The following is a 19,899-nucleotide window of genomic DNA, read 5'->3' as shown; positions in this document are numbered from 1 at the left end:
ATGGTATGTTTCATGCAAGGGCGAACAGCATATGTTTCCCAGGTACAGCCGAAAGAGCAACCAATCCTAGTTTGGGATATCAAAGTAAAGTTTCGAGTTATTGATCGATACAAGGTCATCGGTTTCATTAGTTCTGGTACCTATGGGCGAGTTATAAAGCCGTTGGCCGAGATGGACGGCCGGGGAATTCGCCATCAAGAAATTCAAACCGGTAATTACGACAAATTATATCACCAACATTTTCTGCATGTGGCTAATGTATCACAGACAGGAAGGTGAACAAATTCAATATACTGGTATTTTCTCATTCAGCAGGTGGATTCATGGCACTTTGTTCCGAATTGAGTCACATGAATGTCATCCGTCTCGTTGAGATTATTCTCGAAGACAAATGTATCTTCATGGTTTTTGAATATGCCGAACATGACCTTTTGCAAATCATCCATCATCACACTCAACCTACTCGCCATCCTATTCCTGCTCCGACGGTCAAATCCATAATGTTTCAACTGCTTAACGGTTGTCAATACCTTCATGCCAATTGGGTACTTCACCGCGATCTCAAGCCCGCAAATATCATGGTATCTTCTTCGGGTGAGGTGAAAATTGGCGACTTAGGTCTTGCTCGCCTCTTTAACAAACCGCTCCATGCTCTTTTCTCGGGTGACAAAGTTGTAGTCACTATATGGTATCGAGCCCCTGAACTCTTGTTAGGCTCAAAACATTACACTCCGGCAATCGACATGTGGGCTGTTGGCTGCATTTTCGCTGAACTACTTTCTCTCAGGCCAATATTCAAAGGCGAAGAAGCGAAAATGGATAGCAAGAAAACGGTACCATTCCAAAGAAACCAGATGCAAAAGATTGTTGATATAATGGGGCTCCCGACCAAGGAAAAATGGCCACATTTGGTATCTATGCCGGAGTACTCACAACTTTCCACTCTCTCAGCTAGCGGGCATGCAAAAGCCGGATACTCGAGTTTAGAAAAATGGTATTACCAGACGATAAACTCCTCTTCCACCTCTGTACCAGTATCGAATTCGAGTTTAGGAGCCGAAGGATATAAGTTATTGAGCAGTTTACTAGAATATGACCCTGAGAAACGACTAACGGCGCAGGCGGCATTAACACATCCATTTTTCAGTACGGGGGACAAAGTTAGTGCCAATGTTTTCGAGGGGGTCAAAACGGAGTATCCACATAGGAGAGTTAGTCAGGATGATAACGATATTCGAACGGGGAGTTTGCCTGGCACAAAGAGGAGTGGATTGCCGGACGATTCAAGACCTGCGAAGCGATTGAAGGAATAGAATTCAGACCGTCATCGAAACTATGCATCATACAAATTTCAAAAGTATATAACGTAATTTATCACCGAGTGGGCCATATCACCGAGTGGGCCACTTTCACCTCAATTTACACTTTCAAGTACATATTATTCAACAACAATTGAATCAATTGATTGAAACTATTAGGAATCTAATAATCTAGGATCTATTATATTGATTTGACAAGTTCTTGAATTATGACCTGGCTTTCCACACTTACTACAGCATCTACTAGAAGATGCTTCCCCATTAGAATTCCCCCCATTTTGACGCTCGTCGCGTTGAATCTGAATATCAACCTCTTGCTGAGATAATATATCCATAGCTTCTTGTCCAGTAAGTACTCCTCCTTGCCGTAATTGAGTTTTTTTTGCACGTCGATGTTTGCTTAATGCCTCATTTGCCTTCCGAAGTGTACGGTTTTCTGCACTTAAAAGTGTATTTTCATGTGCCAATCTTTCTGTGCCTTTAGCTAAAGCTAGTACAGTTTTGAATATAGGTGTAGGAGAGCTTGATTGATGACGAGATATTCGAGATTTTACTAAAGTTGATTGAGAAAGAGCTTCAGTTGGATTGTGAGGGGTTTGAGAGATCCAAAGATCCAAATCGAAAGGAGGAGGAGTAGGTGTATGAATTCGAATATCTAATTTTGAGAGTACAGCTTCGGGATTAAATGGTATTAATCCAGCTCCTCGAAACCCAGCTTTCATATTCTGAACTGTAATTGATTCTTGATATGCAGCTTTAAAAGCTATAAAGAATTCAACCTTGGAGATATGATTGATATGTGCCTTGATAAATCCATCAATTTGACAACCATACGAACGTTTTAGGACACTAAAACACCCAACATCAAGTGGTTGAGTTAAATGACTTGAATGCGGTGGTAATCTTATACATATAATATCATTTGCCTTGCAATATGACTGAAAAGATATTGATTCATGACTTTCGTGTCCATCTAATACTAACATTCGATATTTGCCCTTTCTTCGATGAATTGTATGTTTATCGAAATGCTTTAACCATTCTAATCCTGTCTCATTATTCGTCCATCCATTGGAAGTAGGTTTGATAGCCCAATCCGCAGGAAAATCGGTTTCGGTGTACCAATTGGAAAGATGGATTTGTCCTTGAACTACCAGAAATGGAGGTATAGTTTCACCCTCCCCATTACCACATATAATTGCTGTAGCCCATTCTCGATTGCCTGGTTGTACTGCTTTACCTCTGCCTCGTCGTTCAGCATCAGTTACAACCATTGCAGCACTTATAATCCCCATCATAAAGCCTGTTTCGTCGAAATTATAGAAATCGCAATCCAGAATACCATATTTTGCTCGCATATTCGATACCAATCGAAACCACTCCTCAAGAAGCTTAGGATCTTCGCAGAAAGCTCTTTGAAAATCATAAACACGACTAAAACACGTCTTTAATTCTGTATGACGCTTTACGAATCGATGAGCCCAGAGCTTTCCAACTTTCTTCGCATTTCTTGATTCAAGAATATAATTCGCCATATCTTCTACACCCTTGATTTTAGGTGGAAATCCTCTTCGATCCATATCAAGTATGTATTCAACAATCACTTTCTCTTCCAATTGTGTAATCTTATGGCAATTCGCTCGAGTTTCTGTACGTGGAGTTAAACCATCCATTCTGTGGCTGATCGTTGTGCGAGGTATATTATATAGTTGAGCAGCCTTCCGAATGCTTAGTTTTTTATCTTTTTGAAAAGCTTCGATAGCTAAGAGTAAACGTGCTTCTTTATTTGTAGATTGCATAATAAATGGTTGATAAAACGCGTGTTGAATATGAAGAGTGTGAATTGAGGTGAAAGTGGCCCACTCGGTGATATGGCCCACTCGGTGATAAATTACGTTATGGTGAAGGGCTGGGAAAGCCGCAGAAAATCTGCACAGCCACAATGCGGGTTGTCGACTTTGCTGGCAATTTAGGAGGGATCCCCAAGCGAGCAGTTCATTGGCATGAATTGATATAATAACTGATATGAGAACTAGGTTTCGAAAACTTAGCATAATGGCAGCACAACTTTCGAATTTTGTTTCGATGATCGTATGGTATGATGACGATGATGAGGGGCATAATCTGGGCATCAGTGCCAAATAAATAAGTGCAACATACATAAGCCTTCTTCGTTCCTTCACTCCAACATTCAGTCGTGTTATACATTCCCCATGGTATCTCGGATTTAGGTCAATTGAAATTGAAATTGTCCAAGAGGGCCGTCACTTGTGAGAGCTGCCGATTTTGATGAATCACAAAACGGTTTAAGCGGCGATCCTGGTTATCTACAATTTCCTGGCGGTCAATTAATGGGCTGACAGTTCAGATATCACACTCTGCCTTTGTCTCTTACAATATATATCTGAAGCCGTCGAAATGCGTCGACCCTACGTCTTCACTCACACGTCATCTTCTCACGCTCGCTACAACCCAATTCACGAGGAGACAGAAGCAAAAAAAGCGGAAGAGAGGCAACGATCCCGATGGTCATTTCCATTCTTCACTTCTACTCAGCCCAAGGGCAACGAAACCGTAAAACCACAAGACCAACAACCCAGCTCTCCTCCATGCACATCCGGTACATTTTTCGCAACAAACCACAATACGTATACGCCCACCGGTAGCACCGACAATATCTATAGTGCCTCCGAGAAGACCAAGGAGCCTACGACTGATAGACAAAGAAAGCGCTTTTCTTTCCCTACCTTTTCATTCTTCGGTGCTGATAACAACGTTGGTGATAACCTCGAAATTAATGACCACAGCGATCACAGCAACCACAGCTCCAATTTACCATACAACGACGGAGGAAGCGGAACCAATCCATTCCTCCACCCGGATGACCACTCAAAGCAAGAAAAGAAAAAGAAGGGCCGACGCTTTTCAAGTCTCAACCGTGAAAAGCCAACCCAGTCTCGGCAGGAACGCGAATCAGCCAAGCGACAGCAGGCAAAAGAACAGAAGGAGAAAGCCAAAGAGCAAGAAAGAGCGCGAAAAAGAAATAGCGGTTTGGGATGGGCAAAGTCCTGGTCATTTGGTGGTGAAAGATTTGGAGGCACCATTTTGGCGGATGCAAGCGGAGTGACGATGCCGATTTTTAGATGTAAGGGTCCTTGTGGATTGTCTTGTGGATTTTAAATAATGCTCGGTCATTGATTGTGTATAGAATGGATACGAAGGGAATTGGAAAATGGGGTGCTGGGGTGGCCTTGGCCACAAATGGAGTTTACATGCGAGGCGTTGAAGTGGATATATCTGCAGCATAGACCATAAAAGGAAAATATACATCCACAGTGACGAGAACACCGGAGATTGTGACCATACTTCACATTTCCTTGACCACAAACACGACTGAAAGTTGGGGTGCCAAATGCAAAATCGGCGACTGTACTGTAGCTATAATTACAAGGCTTTCGTTTTTGTATGGAGGTGGTGTTCTCATCTTTTTTTCCCATCTCCTAGTTCATCTCCGCTCATTTCTTCTGATTCTGCTCCTACACCACTCGCTATATATTAAGAACCTTCTTGATTTCCTTTCCTTTCCTTTCCTGCTTCCACTCTAGTTTCCCCCTTTCTTATGTAGGTACCTCGCACCATCCCGCCTGTCCACATCTCGCCGCCTGATGGAAGAAACAAGAAAGAATCAATAGTGAATTAAAAGGGATAAAGGAAAACTCTTGGTATCGCCGCCGCCGTAGGTAACGTAAATATAAACAACCTCACCACCCAAAAAAACAGCGCAATACATGCGCATGTATGCATGCGCAAGTCAAAAATAAACAAAGAGAGATGGGAGGAATTCCGTAGATTGGAAGATGAGACCATGAGATTTAAACGAGAGATAGGCTCGTGGAAATGACGCGGAAACGAGGACAAAGAGCCGTTACGAAATTCAAGGTCGTGAATGAGGAGAAGTGACTTGAAGGAATTGACACAAATGCTCCTAGTAGCCAATTATTTGATGTATGTTTCGTAGAGGAGTTATGTTCGTAGGAGATGGATATATCGTGCAGTTTGAGATACAATGCGGCGATAGAGACGGGTTGATGGATGGAATTCGACCATTGGTTTGTTCTCGAGAAGGTAGATTGGAGCTATCACTTTGCTTGTGGAGCAGGTCTCCCTTCAATTGTTTTCGAGAGCCAGGCCTGAAGATAGACTGTCAGTATAGTGACAAATCTACCCACGGTATCCATTGATGCAGTCCATAAAAGGATGGGAAATATAAACATACCAATCCTTCCATTAACCCCTCACCAGTGGTCGCGCAACTTGGCACCACGAACCAGACCTTATTCTTCAGATCGTTCAACTTCAGTTGTTCTGTGACCTCGGGTGGTTTCATGGCTTCTCGAATGTCAGCTTCTCATTTGGCATAAAGTGTAGACATCTGCTGGAAGGACATACCTCCTGCAATATCCTGCTTGTTGGCGAAAACCAGGAGTAATGAGTCTTGCATTTCTCTATCGTTGATGATGCGATGTAACTCTTGTTGTGCCTCTGCTATGCGTGCTCTGTCACTGGAATCAATCACAAAGATAAGTCCCTGAGTACCTGTCGGAAAACGAATGGACATTAGCATTTCTTGCGACTCATCCCTCTCCAAGCAAACACTGTTTCAAGCGGCAATTGAGGACATACCACTGAAGTAATGTCTCCACAGGGGTCTGATCTTATCTTGACCACCAACATCCCAAACATTGAACTTGACATTCTTATATGTCACCGTCTCTACGTTGAATCCTACCGTGGGAATTGTCGTGACATCCTGACCCAATTTCAATTTATATAAAATGGTTGTCTTCCCGGCAGCATCGAGACCCAACATCAACAGGCGCATTTCCTTGGATCCGAAGATCTTGCCCATCATTTTTGAAATGGCTCCTCCCATATTGATGGAAATTCGAGATATGCGTGTGTATGTATATGCGTAACCTTGGAATATGCGCCGTTCAATTGATGACACGAACAGAGGTGAGAGAGAGGATCAGCGAAATCGAGTTGATTTGCGAATTGATCGATGTTCAAAAGGAGTGACGTTGAATTGGGTTGACAGGAGGGTAAGTGATTAGAGTTTAAAAAGAAACGGAGAGAGCAGATCAAAGCAGATCAAGCCAGATCCAATAAAAACCAATGAGATGAAATGAAATGAAATCAACAGAGAGATCGGGGTTGGGAAAGTAGTTTTGGATTAGAAGACGAGGCTGAAACGATTATGGTTGTTTGTGCCAAGGTAAAGGTACTGAATGTAGCGTAGGTATCAGACAGACAGACAGACAGACAGACGGACGGACGGACAGCCAGTCAGTCAGTCAGTCAATCAGTCAATCAGTCAGTCAGTTCGTCTCTCACTACTTTCCTTTGTAGTATCTCAGGGCTCCAATTATATTATTTGGGGGAGGAAGTCGCGTAATAATAATAGTAAGAAAGTCAAAAGAGCCTAATGAGAAGGAAGTATTAATCGCTAAATTGCTTTCGTACCTAGATTATCTTGATTGAAAGGAGAGACTATAAGATTACCTACGGAGTATAGCTACAACTGTACGAGTAGCTAGTAGAAATAGGAGAATGCAAATTAAAACATGATACAAATTAAAACTTTGTACATAAATTGAGGCCTTTGATATTTTGGTAGTTTTATTGGAATAGTTATCCAACCCTCGATCCTCTCTTCTCTATTCTCTTCCATCCATCAACCTTGAGTTATGTATATGAGTTATTATTATATATTATATTAACCTGAAAGTCCATTTTAGTTTCATTTCAAGGGGGAAATTAGAAATTAGAAATTTGAGTGCTCGGATTGTCTTAGGTAATCAACTAATTTTCATTGCGAGGTAAGAGTCTTAAAAAAGACGTATGAAATATGGATTTAATATTTATTAATTCATCCGCGCCAGCCTTGAGCTTGAATGCGATTAGCTATAGAGCTGTGTTAATTTCTATCTTTGTCTGTCTCTCGCACACTCTCTCCCACTCTCCCACTCTCCCCCGCTCTCTATCTTCATAATAATAAAGTGAAGATTGTGTGAAGATGGTATCAAACTAGAAATTGAAATTCCTAGCCCGAACCTTCGGATATTATTTTTACGAGATGAAACAAGAATTTAGAAGTACATACTCCGTACAAGCAGTTAGGTACTGTATTACCTAGGTATTACCCAGTACAAATTTAAGGTTACTGGTAGAGAGATGATACAAATTACAAGTATATTATTGTAGCACCGTAGCAGTGTACCACCGTAGCAATGTACCACCGTAGCAATGTACCACCGTACCACCGTACCAACTGGACCACCTCAGCCTTCGAGCACTTGATCATCGCCTGCTACCTTAATCTTGAGATTGCACGGCTCAATCTCAAAATTGACGCTATTCGAATAATACCTAAAATTGGAGACCGAATATCTCAACCATGTGGATGAGGGGCAGTTTCGGTTCTTTCCGAATTATGAGATGGTGAAATCATCGAAATTGGCTTTTGTATTTAACCGAGTATATTAACAGTAACCGCTCATCTATCTCCGGACTCATCAGGTACATGTGGAACAACTTCGAATCACCTTTTCCATAATTCAAAAAGAATACTCCTGAATGCGACGGCGCTGGTGTCCTGTACGCCAGAGTCCGCTGAGAGTAATTATATAGCCACCCCAAACTCCGTCTATCCCCCATATAAATATATAAGTCCAAACGCTGCGTGGGGTATCCTTATTCCAAATGTTCCTGTACCAAGAGAGATCCACCGATGAAGGAAGGGAAGAAGGGAGGAAAGAAGGAACAGAGGAACGCCAGATAAACCATCAGTGCCACCAGGGCCCTTGAGACATTTATTACTCCCACCCGTTTTACCCCGAATGATCAAGAACAAATCGCCGTTCAACTTCCTTTGTAGAATCCTCATCTCCATCAAAGATTAATCTAACTCTATTACCATCATCCAGCATTGCTTTAACTTCTGCTCGGTAAAATGTCGTTGTCTCGGGATAAAGAGCGAGGACGCGCTTCCCAACGTCGTAGGGGCCAAGGATAGCGTCATCTGGTGGAATAGGACACATGGAAGATGCTGAGGTGAGGAAATCTTTAGGTTGCTTCCCTTCGTCAGGAGCGACGTCTTCAACCTTGTATCGCCGGCTCTTGCCCTCCCCAATAACCTTTGTAACTTTTCCCTGTATCCAATCCGTCTCCGTAGTTGGGAACTCGGGTTTGGGTCTGAATGCCACTTCCTGTCCCTTGGAAAATTCAATTTTCTTTGTGCTACTCGTGCTCGTGCTCGTCGTAGGCTCCCCGTTGTCGTACTTTCTCGGGGTGTCTTTTCCCTTGGGGGGTAAACTGCTGGTTCTGCCATTTCCCATCTTTCGAACATGTTTGTTCTCTGCTGGAGAAGGTACAGGGGAGTCCATAGATCCCACATCGTCGGTCACACTAGATCTTCCATGCGATTCCCGTGAATTGGAGCCTCGTTCTGCTTCGTTACCTTTAATTAAAGCCAAGAGGATCGAGATCTTTTCCACAGTCTGTCGTATAGCCGCTGCTGTAGACTCGGAAAACTTCACGCCGTCTCGAATGTACTTGCTGAGCTCATCTATTGCGGCGAGAGCAGGGCCTGGGATTTTATCAACACCCAACCTCACTGCAGCTAGACTGTATACTCACTTATTCCATGATTCAATTGATCGGCTATGATGGATTCTCGATTCATGATCGCATCGGGAATATCAGCTTCGAATGATTTCTCTTCGGCTCTGATCTTCGCTAGAGATTGGGTGATCTCTGTCCACAAAGCTGCTTCTTCACCTCTCTCATGTGTACCCGCACGAGCTCCACCGCGAGCTTGCCGTCGACCAGCGGTAGAGGCGGAGGACATGTTTTTATTGAAGCCCTCGGAGTTTTCGAGTTCCTTTATCAAGGACGGCCCTCTAGGTTTAGACATATTTTAGCAAGGGGAACTTTTCAAGTAGATAACAATATACCGGGATTGTACCGGGAAAATGAAGTTAGAAGGGAATAAATATAAACATTTCAACCCGACTTGGGGCTCTTGATTAATTTGACATTCTTTTTAAAGACCAGATAAATCATGAGAGTTGACCGCGGCGACTTACTTGGGTTGTGGGTATTCTGACCCGCACCTACTTCAAATGAGGAATAAGTCGAGCGTCTGATGATGTACGTCCGTTAAGTGTAATTGAGGGCTACGAATGGCAATTGAAATTGATAACAGTTGACTGTAACAAGACAAAACACACCAACATGAAGGGGGGAATGACGGGGGGAACGAATTAAAAAATGATGTAGATGGCAGAAAAATGGCTGTGTATGGGAAGGATAATATTACTAGGTAATTTGAAATGTCGTTCTGAAGATTTCAGGGTAAAGTTGGTGGTTTTGCGGTGGCTATAGCACAGGTGAGGGAGATGAGGGAGGCGTGAGATGAGGAAGATGGGATGGGTCGATAAGTCGACAGGGCACTGTAGAGTAGATACTAGGTATAATTATTACTCCCTTGCAGATACTGGTGTGCCTCTGTGCAGAGTAGATGAATGAATGACTATGAGGAGAAAGAGGGATGTTGGGCGAGGTATGAGGTAGCTATACGTAGATGGGTTCCCTTGTAGAGCGATGGAATAATTCCAATGGCAGGTATGAAACATTCGTTGATTGATTGATTGATGAATGGATTGATGGTAGGCACAGGGAGTGAAAATGAAAGGATGCCCTCTGAATGTCCTGAGTGCTCTAAATTGGTACTAGGTTACCATCCATCTTAGTAGGTAAAATAGGTACTGGACTTACTACATAGGTAGGCAGGTAACCTGAAAGATACCAACCTTGGAATACCTACTTCCTACTCCGTAAAGTCGATGGTGACGTTTTGGCGGTCGGATAACCCAGAAATACTTAAAGCCAATCTTCATGTCAGCCTTGTCAATGATGAGATCTCATTGGTTGATTTCCTCATTCATATCAAAATTAACCTAGTGCGCGGGGTTGAAAAAGCTAAGGTTGGCTGCCTTTCTAGCTTTCTGCGTACCCACCTGGGCCTGGGCATGCTGCTCTCTACCTACTGGCCCCTCTAATATTGTCCCTGTACTGTCGCTACTAGCCTAGCTAAGTGAAATACATCACCTTTCCTTTCTACCAACGCTGTCAATCAACAGAACAAAGTTACAAGAAATACAGTCTGGCCAAGGTTCTACCACACCGAAGCAAACATTCCACACAGATTACCCATTCAAAAGTCAATAGGGCGATAGGTCAACAGTTAGAATGCAAGTTCCATTAATCAGGCTGCAGTGCGGAGTGAACAGCTATGACTGGGGAAAGGTAGGAAATGATTCAGCCGCGGCAAAGTTTGCTGCGGCTACACCTGTCGATGATTTTTCTATTCAAGAAGACAAGCCATATGCTGAAGTAAGTGGTTCTTCATATTTCTTTGCGAAGCTTCGTACTCATGCCCCATAGTTGTGGATGGGAACACATCCTTCAAACCCTTCCAAGGATCTCGCCACAAAACGAACACTCCTCGATCTCGTTCAAGACAATCAAGCCCTCCTATCGAAAGATGTCAGTGAGAAGTTTGGTGAAAAATTACCATTTCTCTTCAAGGTCCTCTCAATCGGAAAAGCCCTGAGCATTCAAGCCCACCCCAATAAGAAACTCGCCGAACAATTGCATCAGAGGGACAGCAAAAATTACCCCGATGATAATCACAAACCGGAAATGACAATCGCCATCACGCCTTTCGATGGACTTTGCGGATTTAGACCCCTTGTGGAAATCTCACATTTTCTCTCGACCGTTCCATCTCTGAAGAAGTTGGTTGGACCGTCCGAAGCAGAAGACTTTCAGTCTGCGATTAAGGGACAGGAGACATCTGACAAACAAGAGGATGGGGAAAAGAATAAGAAAGCGCTACAAAAAGTTTTCACGGCTTTGATGAATGCGAAGAAAGAAGATGTTGAGAAAGCTAGTGAGGAATTGGTTGCAGCGGCAGAAGAGGAGGGAGAGAATTTCGCCGGAGGTGGAGGCCGGTCAAATGAAGGAAAGGAACTGGCAGATCTTGTCATCAGGTTGAACAAACAATTTCCAGGAGACATTGGATTATTCGTCCAATTCTTTTTGAATTACGTCAAACTCGAAGTCGGAGAAGCAATGTTTCTAAAGGCAGATGACATTCATGCATACTTGAGCGGTGACATTATCGAATGCATGGCTGCATCGGACAATGTAGTCCGAGCTGGTTTCACGCCAAAGTTCAAGGACGTTGATACTTTAACTTCGATGTTGACATATTCATATGCCCCAATCTCGGAACAAAAGATGGACCCAGTGGATTATCCATATGCCACTCTCAATGCGACCGCCTACTCTTCTGGATCATCAGCAATACTCTACGACCCACCCATTGCGGAGTTTAGTGTGGTAAAAACTGACCTGAAAAAGAAGGGAGCAAAAGCAACATTCGAACAAATTTCTGGTCCTAGTATTTTCATCTGCACGACTGGGAATGGTAAGATAAGTGTCGGGCCCGAGGTCGAGGAAGTTAAGCCTGGATATGTCTACTTTGTTGGGGCTACAGCAGAGGTGGTACTTGAAGCCAAAGATGAAGATTTCACCACATTCAAGGCGTTTTGTGAATTGCAAGGCAAGGGAGAAGCAGACGGAAAGGAGAAGCTCTAAAGCTTAGTTGAGGGGTTGGATTTATAATTTACTATCAAGTAACGACTTCATGAATGAGACGAGGCCTTCTCTTTGTATACTTGAAATTCCTTCTCGATGTCTGGAATCATGAGGCCATTCCTGTTGAGGCAATTTGATCCGACCTATTGCATGGCTCGTGAGGAATGCCCTATCTGAACTTCGAGCTTAACGCTTTCTTAATCTTCATCACAATCTCAACCATTCGACTTTATCTCTTTTAATCTTCTCTCTTTTATCTAGCAGACAATATGTATCGTATCCATTCGTTTATGCCGATACCGTTAGCCAAGACTCATAATCTTGAGCTTGGATCATCTCCTGTGGCCGGGAGCTTACGGGCTTCACTTCATTTTCCTATCCTCCTAATCGCCAAATTCACTCCTCACCAAAATTGACCAATCATGATTCGCTCTCATGAATTAACCAGGTCTTCTTATCGAGAGGCTGACAGGGTCACAATCAACCAAGATATAATGCTGACAGGTGCATAAGAACTCGGCGATGCCGTCTAGAATTACACCTAGATTTTTGTACGACAGTCGTTCACTCATCGAAGTATTGAAGTATTGAAGTATCGAAAAAACTAAATCTTTTACTGCCGTTCTCTACATCTACGAGCATTTAAAGAGCAATGGAGCTTGATCCAGAACTTCCCATTGGAAAGCATGCTTCTAGAGTCTCCCGGGTAGAACAACATGATGAACAGGAATTAGCCGAGTTTGGCTACAAACAGGAATTGAGGAGAGACTGGGGTCTGATGCACAATTTTGGGATTTCTTTTAGTATTATTGTGAGTTATTTGTCTGGACTTTTAACCAGTACTTTGATATAAGACACTATGAAATCAATACCATCTTGCGAAGCTTTGATCAGGCCTGGTTGCGGGAAGCATCAACCATGTCTGCAATTAATGCCATTAAAAGAGACTTGCTAACCCTGCTTCAGTCAGTGATTACTGGAATAACGACATTATTCTCCTATGGCTTAATCACTGGTGGTCCTGGAGGTTTGTATATGGCTCCTATTATCTCTTAATGGTATGCTTTCCCTAACAAATTTAGTCATGTCTGTTGGATGGATCATTGTATCCTTGTTTACTTTTATGATTGCTCTGAGCATGGCAGAAATTGTTTCTGCTATACCTACAGCTGGAGGACCTTATTATTGGGCAGCGCTTCTTGCTCCCAGAAATCATTCGGCTTTCGCGAGTTGGATTACTGGTTGGTTCAACTTCCTCGGTCAAGTTGCTGTCACTACTGGAATCAGCTTCGGCCTCGCAGGTCTCATCTCAACAACTGCAACAATAAAATCATCATATATTCCTAGTGCCCCGAGAACAATCGGTATCTATGCAGCTGTACTCATCTCCCATGGTATCGTCAATACCTTTGGTGTTCACGTGCTGAGATATCTAAACAATACATCTATCGCGCTTCACTCTTTAGGCGTAACTGCAATAGCTATTGCAGTTCTCGCAAAAGCCCCTACGCACCAAAGCGCAAAGTTTGTTTTCGCCAAATTCTACGATGGGACTGGTGTAGATCCAAGTCCTGGATGGAGCGTCAAGGCATCCCCGGCGTATGTTGCTTGCTGTGGTGTTCTCATGGCTCAATACACACTTACTGGTTTCGATGCCTCCGCCCACTTGTCTGAGGAAACTCGAAATGCATCGTGGAGTGCCCCTATTGGCGTTATTTCTTCCGTTGGATTTTCGGCCCTTTTTGGATTCTTCGTTATTTTGAGCTTCTTATTCAGCATCCAAGATTTTGATAATACAATTACGAGTGATTATGGCCAACCAGTTATTCAAATTTTTGTGGATGTGTTCGGAACGGATGGGGCCGTTGTGCTCATGTGTCTGATTATGATTTGTGTCTGGCATTGTGGGCTTTTTTCGATGACTTCCAACTCGAGAATGATGTTTGCCTTTGCCAGAGATGGTGGGATTGTAAGTTTCTCTTTCCACTCCAGACTTCTTCTTCCCAGGTGCTGATACCACCTACAGCCGGAATTCTTTCACAAGGTTGATGACCGCTTTCAATCTCCCATCCGAACCGTTTGGCTTGCAGCAACTCTAGCCTTTTGTCTAGCACTTCCTTCTCTGGGTTCCAGTGTAGCTTTTGCTGCGGCTACTAGCATAGCTACTATTGGTTTGTATATCTCATACGGTACCCCGATTCTCATCGGCCTCATTTATTCAAAGGAGTTCAAAGCTAGGAAGGGTCCATTTAACCTCGGGCCTTTCTCGAGACCCGTCGCTTTCATTTCTGTATCCTGGATCGGTTTTATTACTGTGATATTCTGTCTTCCTACAACCAATCCAGTGACAAGTCAGACTGTAAACTACACAGTGGTGGCTGTGGGGATCATTGCAATCGGCGCCTGCGGAGCATGGGTGGTATGGGCTAGGAAATGGTTTATAGGACCTATGGTCGAGATCGAGGCTGCTGCGCGCTTGGGTATTAATCCTGAAGAGCCTGGCGCTTTAGAGAGAGCGGACGTGGATGGGAAGGTTAATCTACATGGCGATGTGAAGAGCTCGGATTAGAAGTCTCAAGAACCGCAAGAGAAAATATAAATGAAGGTGCGAACAAGTAGTACCGGTATACCATGATAGAATTAGGCTCAGAAAGAGCAAGGCCCGGTAAAATGGTAAAGGTCTATTCTGTTGTGTATCACCACAAGAATCTAGGAACTGTGTATAGAGTTTGGGGCACATTAGAATCCCTTCAAAACTAGCAATGATATCCCCATAGACATGTCTCGGACAACACCCGTTTGAATTCGGACTATCAAGGGGGAAGGAGAGAGGAATGATGAAAATGCCAATAGATAAGACGCGAACATCTCCACTAAACTGACTAGATCATATATCGCATTTACATTTGAAGTTAAATCAGAAGGTTGAATGTTAATGGACTTTAAAGGAAAATGGCTGGCGAAGAGTATAGAGCATACAATAGTTATCTTATTCTCAATCAATATGTTACCATTATACTTCGGAAGAAGATTCTTCTTCTCAGCCATCAGTCAGCATTAAGTAGTAAGATTACATAAGATCTTATGTTCTATCGTAAGCAAGTCCAGGCCCCACAATTTTATCAATGATTACGGGAATGATTACAGGACAGGACCCGACTTCGGGGTGTCGGAACTTTTACCTTTCCACGCATCACTCCAATTAATTGGGATTCATTCATATTCATCTTCTTACGGACTATTCCACCAACAACCAACAATTATACCTCTTTTCCCTGTTGCTCCTCTCGAATTGATGATTGTTATCATCTCCAAAACTAATTATACAACCAAAAATGCCAGATCTTAACCCAACATCATCAACTACTCTTCCTCAGCATTGGCGCAACACACCTGATGAATCCTTAGATGAAGTCCCCTCTCTCCCACCTTTCTATTCGCCTCGCCCCATACCTGTCTCTCGCGCGATATCTGAACTCGATTTGAATCAAATCGATATCTCCGATCTTTCGCTCACTCATCCTCCTGCACGTTCCCAATTAGATTCTCCCGTTAGAACTTCATCGCAGGATTCCGATCACAATGAATCATTGCCTGACCTCGTCTCCCCCGCCTTTACACCTCCTTCAACGCCCGGTGCATCCACACCTACATCTTTCGCGCATCGCCCTGCCAGATCAGTACCTGTGGACTCGACTACGCCAACTGGAGGGTGTGGATCCAAGAAGCCCAAGTTGCTAGAGACTTTACCGGAAGTTAATTGTGTAGTTCGCGCACGAATTCCTACAACCACGGGGACGGAGATGTTTTTGCATCTATATCAAAACAGTGAGGATAATAAAGAACATTTAGCCATTGTATTCGGAAACCAAATACGAAGTCATAGTTTGGATGCTGTGCGAGAAGGAGAAACCGAGATGGACAGGCTGATACGGGGAGCATATACGGGGAGATTATTTCCAGGTCGGACTACAAGTAGCATGCCCAATTTGGCCTCGGGCGGGGAAAGGAAAGAAGAGAAGGTGCAAGCGCCACTGGTTAGAATTCATTCAGAATGTTACACAGGAGAGACTGTTTGGTCTGCAAGATGTGATTGTGGAGAGCAATTGGATGAGGCTGCAAGATTAATGTCCTTACCCACTTCATCGGGACAACCGGCTGGCGGAATTATAATTTATTTGCGACAAGAGGGAAGAGGTATTGGACTGGGAGAGAAATTAAAGGCATATAATTTACAAGATTTGGGATCAGATACAGTAGAGGCGAACCTACTACTGAGACACCCTGCAGATGCTAGAAGTTATGGACTAGCTACTGCTATGTTGAAAGACTTGGGAGTTGAGGAGATCAAACTTCTGACGAATAATCCGGATAAGATACGAGCGGTTGAAGGACCTAACAGAGAGGTGGTAGTTAAGGAGAGAGTTGCCATGGTTCCTCTGGCTTGGAGGGGCAAAACTGGTGGGATCAGGAGTCAAGAAGTTGGTGGGTATTTGAAAACTAAGGTATGTTTACACTGAAAAGTATGTGAAATGGAATCCGGCTGACATCTTATGTTGTAGATTGAGAAGATGGGGCATATGCTTCAAATGAACGAATCATCATGATAAATGGCTTTTGGGACATCGATACCATCTTCCGCTTGGACGTGGAGACGAATAATCATATCCCCTAGAACGTGACGGGAGTTCCTATATATCATCTTCTGAATATACGGCGGTGTGAGGTGGCGTTCGTTTGGGATACATGGAACCGCATCATGCACAGAAAAGTCTCAATCTTTCATTTATGTATCATATGTGTTTATATTTCATTTGAGTACGTACTGGATATGAAGATATTTGATTAAATAAGAAAGGGTGGTAAACCTCACACTTTCATCTAGAGAATACATCTTCAATGACACTTTGTGCTGACTTCAAGCGAAAAGTCCCCTTTTAAGTTTATTTGCCACTTTACTTATCTTCAACCATCATTCTACGCACGAGCACCCGGCACAACAATCGTTCATCCGGCACAACCATCGTCCCGAGGCAAAGTTTGGCCAAGTACCGATAAACCGAGAAACTTCTAGTGGAGCCTTTTGTATATTCCATCTTAACCGCCATCAAAATTATTGCTAATCATGGAGAACTGCAGCGAGGAAAATGCCTGCCAATTCATAGTGGATGGACCATGCGAAGGTTGCAGCGGTGTGTACTCTGTACGCAGTCCTCGGCATTTGTTTGTGGGATTTTGCTCTAGCTGTGGATTTTCTCCACTATCACTAGTGTACAATTTAAAAATCCGACTCGGATTATAAATGTACCTGATTTCTAAGCAGTTGAGCTGCGGCGCCATTGTTTCAACGTGATGTTGGCAAATGGTATAAAAGAGCCCTCCCGGAGGCATTCTCTATGAAATATCATTCTTTCCAATTAACAATATACATCACTACGTAAATTATTAGCAAGTATGTCTGTTAGATACGAATCCTCCAGCTCCGATGCTTCTCCGCTTGGAGCCCCTCTCAAATATGAGTTTTCCGGCAGAGTTGCACAAAATCGATTCCTGAAGGGAGCAATGAGCGAACGTCAAGCATCATGGGACCCAAAAGATCTCAAGGCTAGAGGAATTCCCTCCAAGAGCCTCATCAATGTCTACAAGAGATGGGGTGAGGCAAAATATGGACAGATCTTGACCGGAAATGTTATGATTGAATATGATCATTTGGAGGGTATGGGAAACACAATTATTCCACGGGAGGCTCCTTTCGAGGGGGAGAGATTTGAGAGATTTGCAGCCATGGCAAAGGAAGGAAAAGCTCATGGAAGTTTAATGGTTGCACAAGTGAGCCATCCGGGACGCCAAGTCGAGAATAGAATACAACCGAATCCTATTTCTGCCAGTGACATCAAATTAGAAGGTTCGTTCAAACTCTCTAAGTTGGCATTCGTATATGCGGGCGATATTTGTACTGACGAGTAGTGATTGATAGGAAACTCAATGGGATTGTCCTTCAACAAGCCGCATCCAGCAACTCAAGAAGAAATTGATAGCATAGTTGATAAATTTGCCCACGCAGCAGAATATCTCGAGAAGGCTGGTTTTGATGGTATTCAGCTCCACGGTGCCCACGGTTACCTCCTCGCCCAATTCCTTTCAAAAACTACAAACAAAAGAACAGATAAGTATGGAGGATCGCTTGAGAACCGATTCCGCATTATCCAGGAGGTCGCGGACGAGATTCACAAGAGAGTCAAGCCGGACTTCATCGTCGGTATCAAGATGAATAGTGTTGAATTCCAAGAAGATGGGTTTACGCCTGAAGATGCCAAGGCTGCGTGTCAAGCACTCGAGGGTGCAAGATTTGATTACGTGGAGCTTTCTGGTGGGACATACCAAGAATCTGGATTTGTTCACAAGCGCGAATCGACCAAGAAGAGAGAGAATTTCTTTTTGGAATTTGCCGAGGAAATTGTTAAGCCTTTGACCAAGACCAAGACTTATGTTACTGGTGGATTTAAGACTGTGGGTGCCATGGTTTCTGCACTGGATACAGTTGACGGAGTAGGGTTTGGTCGACCTGCTGCTCAGGAGTTCCTCCTTCCCAAGGATATTTTAGAAGGGAAAATTTCTAGCGCGAAGAAGTTAGCTATTTCGGACGATGAGTTCTTATTGACGTTTATGGCGGCTGGAGTTCAAATGCGCCAAGTTGGGGACGATTATGAGCCCGTTGATTTGAGCATCAGGGAGAATGTGGACCTCTTTTTAAAGGAGGTAGGGGCTTTTGGTGCGAAGATGGCTGCGGATACGGAGTTGAAGGAGTCTGGATATCTAGAGTGGACACTCAATAATCAGCCTTTTGGTTCTTCTTAAGGGGGTGATTTGATAGATGGCTGAATACATGTATAAATATATAGGATAAATGGAGGGATAAATGGAGATAGAGGTAAAAGATTAAAAACCTTAATGGTCCAGCAAGGGCAATTCAAACAATTGACATGGCATTGTCGATTGTGATGGTGCTGTCTCTATTTCCCGACCCGAGAATTTCCATTAAAAGTGTACATACATTCATATCACTGGGATGATTTCCATGTCAGAAGACAAATTCGTTTTCTACCATGCAAACATAATAAACTTTGAGGATCTTGACTAGATTTTGATTTTGATCATGACTCCTTTCCCATCTGCGCAAACCAGTCCCGGATTCACGCATATGGATTTCGTCCGAACTCCAAGATGCAGCGTCGTGGGTGAGCACACATAGATCGCGAAAATGAAGGAGGGATGCTGTTGGTTCGCATCATACCGCATAGATGGTGTATGTGGCTGTGAACTTAGTTGTGCAAAAAATAGAAATCCAAGAAGAATAGTAGAAACATAGACCAAATCGTGGTCTTGATTATGGTCTCCCGATTCCTCTACATGTGATGTGATATATGAATACATTGACAGGCCAAGTTTGGGAGTGGTCAGACAGCTAAATCTTCTATCTTTTCAAGGAGAATACTAAGTTCTTCTCCAAGAGTCTTCACCTTGCCCTTCTGATTTCCAGCCTCCTACTAATGACGAGTATCAATCCTTGGCTGAACGTATTAAACTACTCCCATAAACAACACTTCTCCCGCGGAATTGTCTCATTCTCTGCGTTTCCATGCTTCCAACCATGCCCGACAATACACTACTTTGGCGCATTCCTACGTGACGGATTTGAGACGAGCTTCTTAGTATAACTGAGTGAGTCCTTTAATGGGCTTTCGGACTCAAGTGAACCACGACTAGGCCAAGATCAATATTTTCGACCGGCGTTATCAGTCTACAACTTATCTCCTTCAGTCTCTAAAAGACTACAATCGTCAAGTTCTGCTTG

General features: G+C 43.4%; 9 protein-coding genes across 9 annotated transcripts; 6 read left to right on the top strand and 3 right to left on the bottom strand.

Moving 5' to 3' along the window:
- Nucleotides 1-1,313, top strand: SS1G_01068 (hypothetical protein; the record flags this gene model as incomplete). Its single annotated transcript, XM_001598928.1, has 2 exons — nt 1-211; nt 268-1,313. 2 exons carry the CDS (start codon nt 1-3, stop codon nt 1,311-1,313), a joined length of 1,257 nt encoding a protein of 418 aa, XP_001598978.1.
- Nucleotides 1,314-1,895: 582 nt separating this feature from the next.
- SS1G_01067 (hypothetical protein) lies at nt 1,896-2,992 on the bottom strand (the record flags this gene model as incomplete). Its single annotated transcript, XM_001598927.1, has 2 exons — nt 1,896-1,974; nt 2,304-2,992. 2 exons carry the CDS (start codon nt 2,990-2,992, stop codon nt 1,896-1,898), a joined length of 768 nt encoding a protein of 255 aa, XP_001598977.1.
- Nucleotides 2,993-3,737: 745 nt separating this feature from the next.
- Nucleotides 3,738-4,499, top strand: SS1G_01066 (predicted protein; the record flags this gene model as incomplete). The annotated part of the gene is made up of 1 exon (XM_001598926.1): nt 3,738-4,499. One exon carries the CDS (start codon nt 3,738-3,740, stop codon nt 4,497-4,499), a length of 762 nt encoding a protein of 253 aa, XP_001598976.1.
- Nucleotides 4,500-5,458: 959 nt separating this feature from the next.
- SS1G_01065 (conserved hypothetical protein) lies at nt 5,459-6,252 on the bottom strand (the record flags this gene model as incomplete). Its single annotated transcript, XM_001598925.1, has 4 exons — nt 5,459-5,509; nt 5,596-5,708; nt 5,769-5,915; nt 6,003-6,252. The coding sequence occupies 4 exons, from the start codon at nt 6,250-6,252 to the stop codon at nt 5,459-5,461; spliced, it is 561 nt and encodes a 186-aa protein (XP_001598975.1).
- Nucleotides 6,253-8,209: 1,957 nt separating this feature from the next.
- Nucleotides 8,210-9,228, bottom strand: SS1G_01064 (hypothetical protein; the record flags this gene model as incomplete). The annotated part of the gene is made up of 2 exons (XM_001598924.1): nt 8,210-8,967; nt 9,018-9,228. 2 exons carry the CDS (start codon nt 9,226-9,228, stop codon nt 8,210-8,212), a joined length of 969 nt encoding a protein of 322 aa, XP_001598974.1.
- Nucleotides 9,229-10,631: 1,403 nt separating this feature from the next.
- Nucleotides 10,632-12,044, top strand: SS1G_01063 (hypothetical protein; the record flags this gene model as incomplete). The annotated part of the gene is made up of 2 exons (XM_001598923.1): nt 10,632-10,775; nt 10,827-12,044. The coding sequence occupies 2 exons, from the start codon at nt 10,632-10,634 to the stop codon at nt 12,042-12,044; spliced, it is 1,362 nt and encodes a 453-aa protein (XP_001598973.1).
- Nucleotides 12,045-12,696: 652 nt separating this feature from the next.
- SS1G_01062 (hypothetical protein) lies at nt 12,697-14,613 on the top strand (the record flags this gene model as incomplete). The annotated part of the gene is made up of 4 exons (XM_001598922.1): nt 12,697-12,855; nt 13,011-13,071; nt 13,127-14,013; nt 14,071-14,613. 4 exons carry the CDS (start codon nt 12,697-12,699, stop codon nt 14,611-14,613), a joined length of 1,650 nt encoding a protein of 549 aa, XP_001598972.1.
- A 766-nt stretch (nt 14,614-15,379) lies between these two features.
- SS1G_01061 (hypothetical protein) lies at nt 15,380-16,651 on the top strand (the record flags this gene model as incomplete). The annotated part of the gene is made up of 2 exons (XM_001598921.1): nt 15,380-16,549; nt 16,607-16,651. The coding sequence occupies 2 exons, from the start codon at nt 15,380-15,382 to the stop codon at nt 16,649-16,651; spliced, it is 1,215 nt and encodes a 404-aa protein (XP_001598971.1).
- Nucleotides 16,652-17,498: 847 nt separating this feature from the next.
- SS1G_01060 (hypothetical protein) lies at nt 17,499-18,902 on the top strand (the record flags this gene model as incomplete). The annotated part of the gene is made up of 2 exons (XM_001598920.1): nt 17,499-17,949; nt 18,022-18,902. The coding sequence occupies 2 exons, from the start codon at nt 17,499-17,501 to the stop codon at nt 18,900-18,902; spliced, it is 1,332 nt and encodes a 443-aa protein (XP_001598970.1).
- Between the last annotated feature and the right edge of the window lie 997 nt (nt 18,903-19,899).

This window comes from Sclerotinia sclerotiorum, genomic scaffold, assembly GCF_000146945.2.
Source record: "Sclerotinia sclerotiorum 1980 UF-70 scaffold_1 genomic scaffold, whole genome shotgun sequence".
Lineage (NCBI taxonomy): Eukaryota > Fungi > Ascomycota > Leotiomycetes > Helotiales > Sclerotiniaceae > Sclerotinia > Sclerotinia sclerotiorum.
Note: the sequence above shows the minus strand (reverse complement) of the source record. Positions and strands in the feature narration are given on the sequence as shown.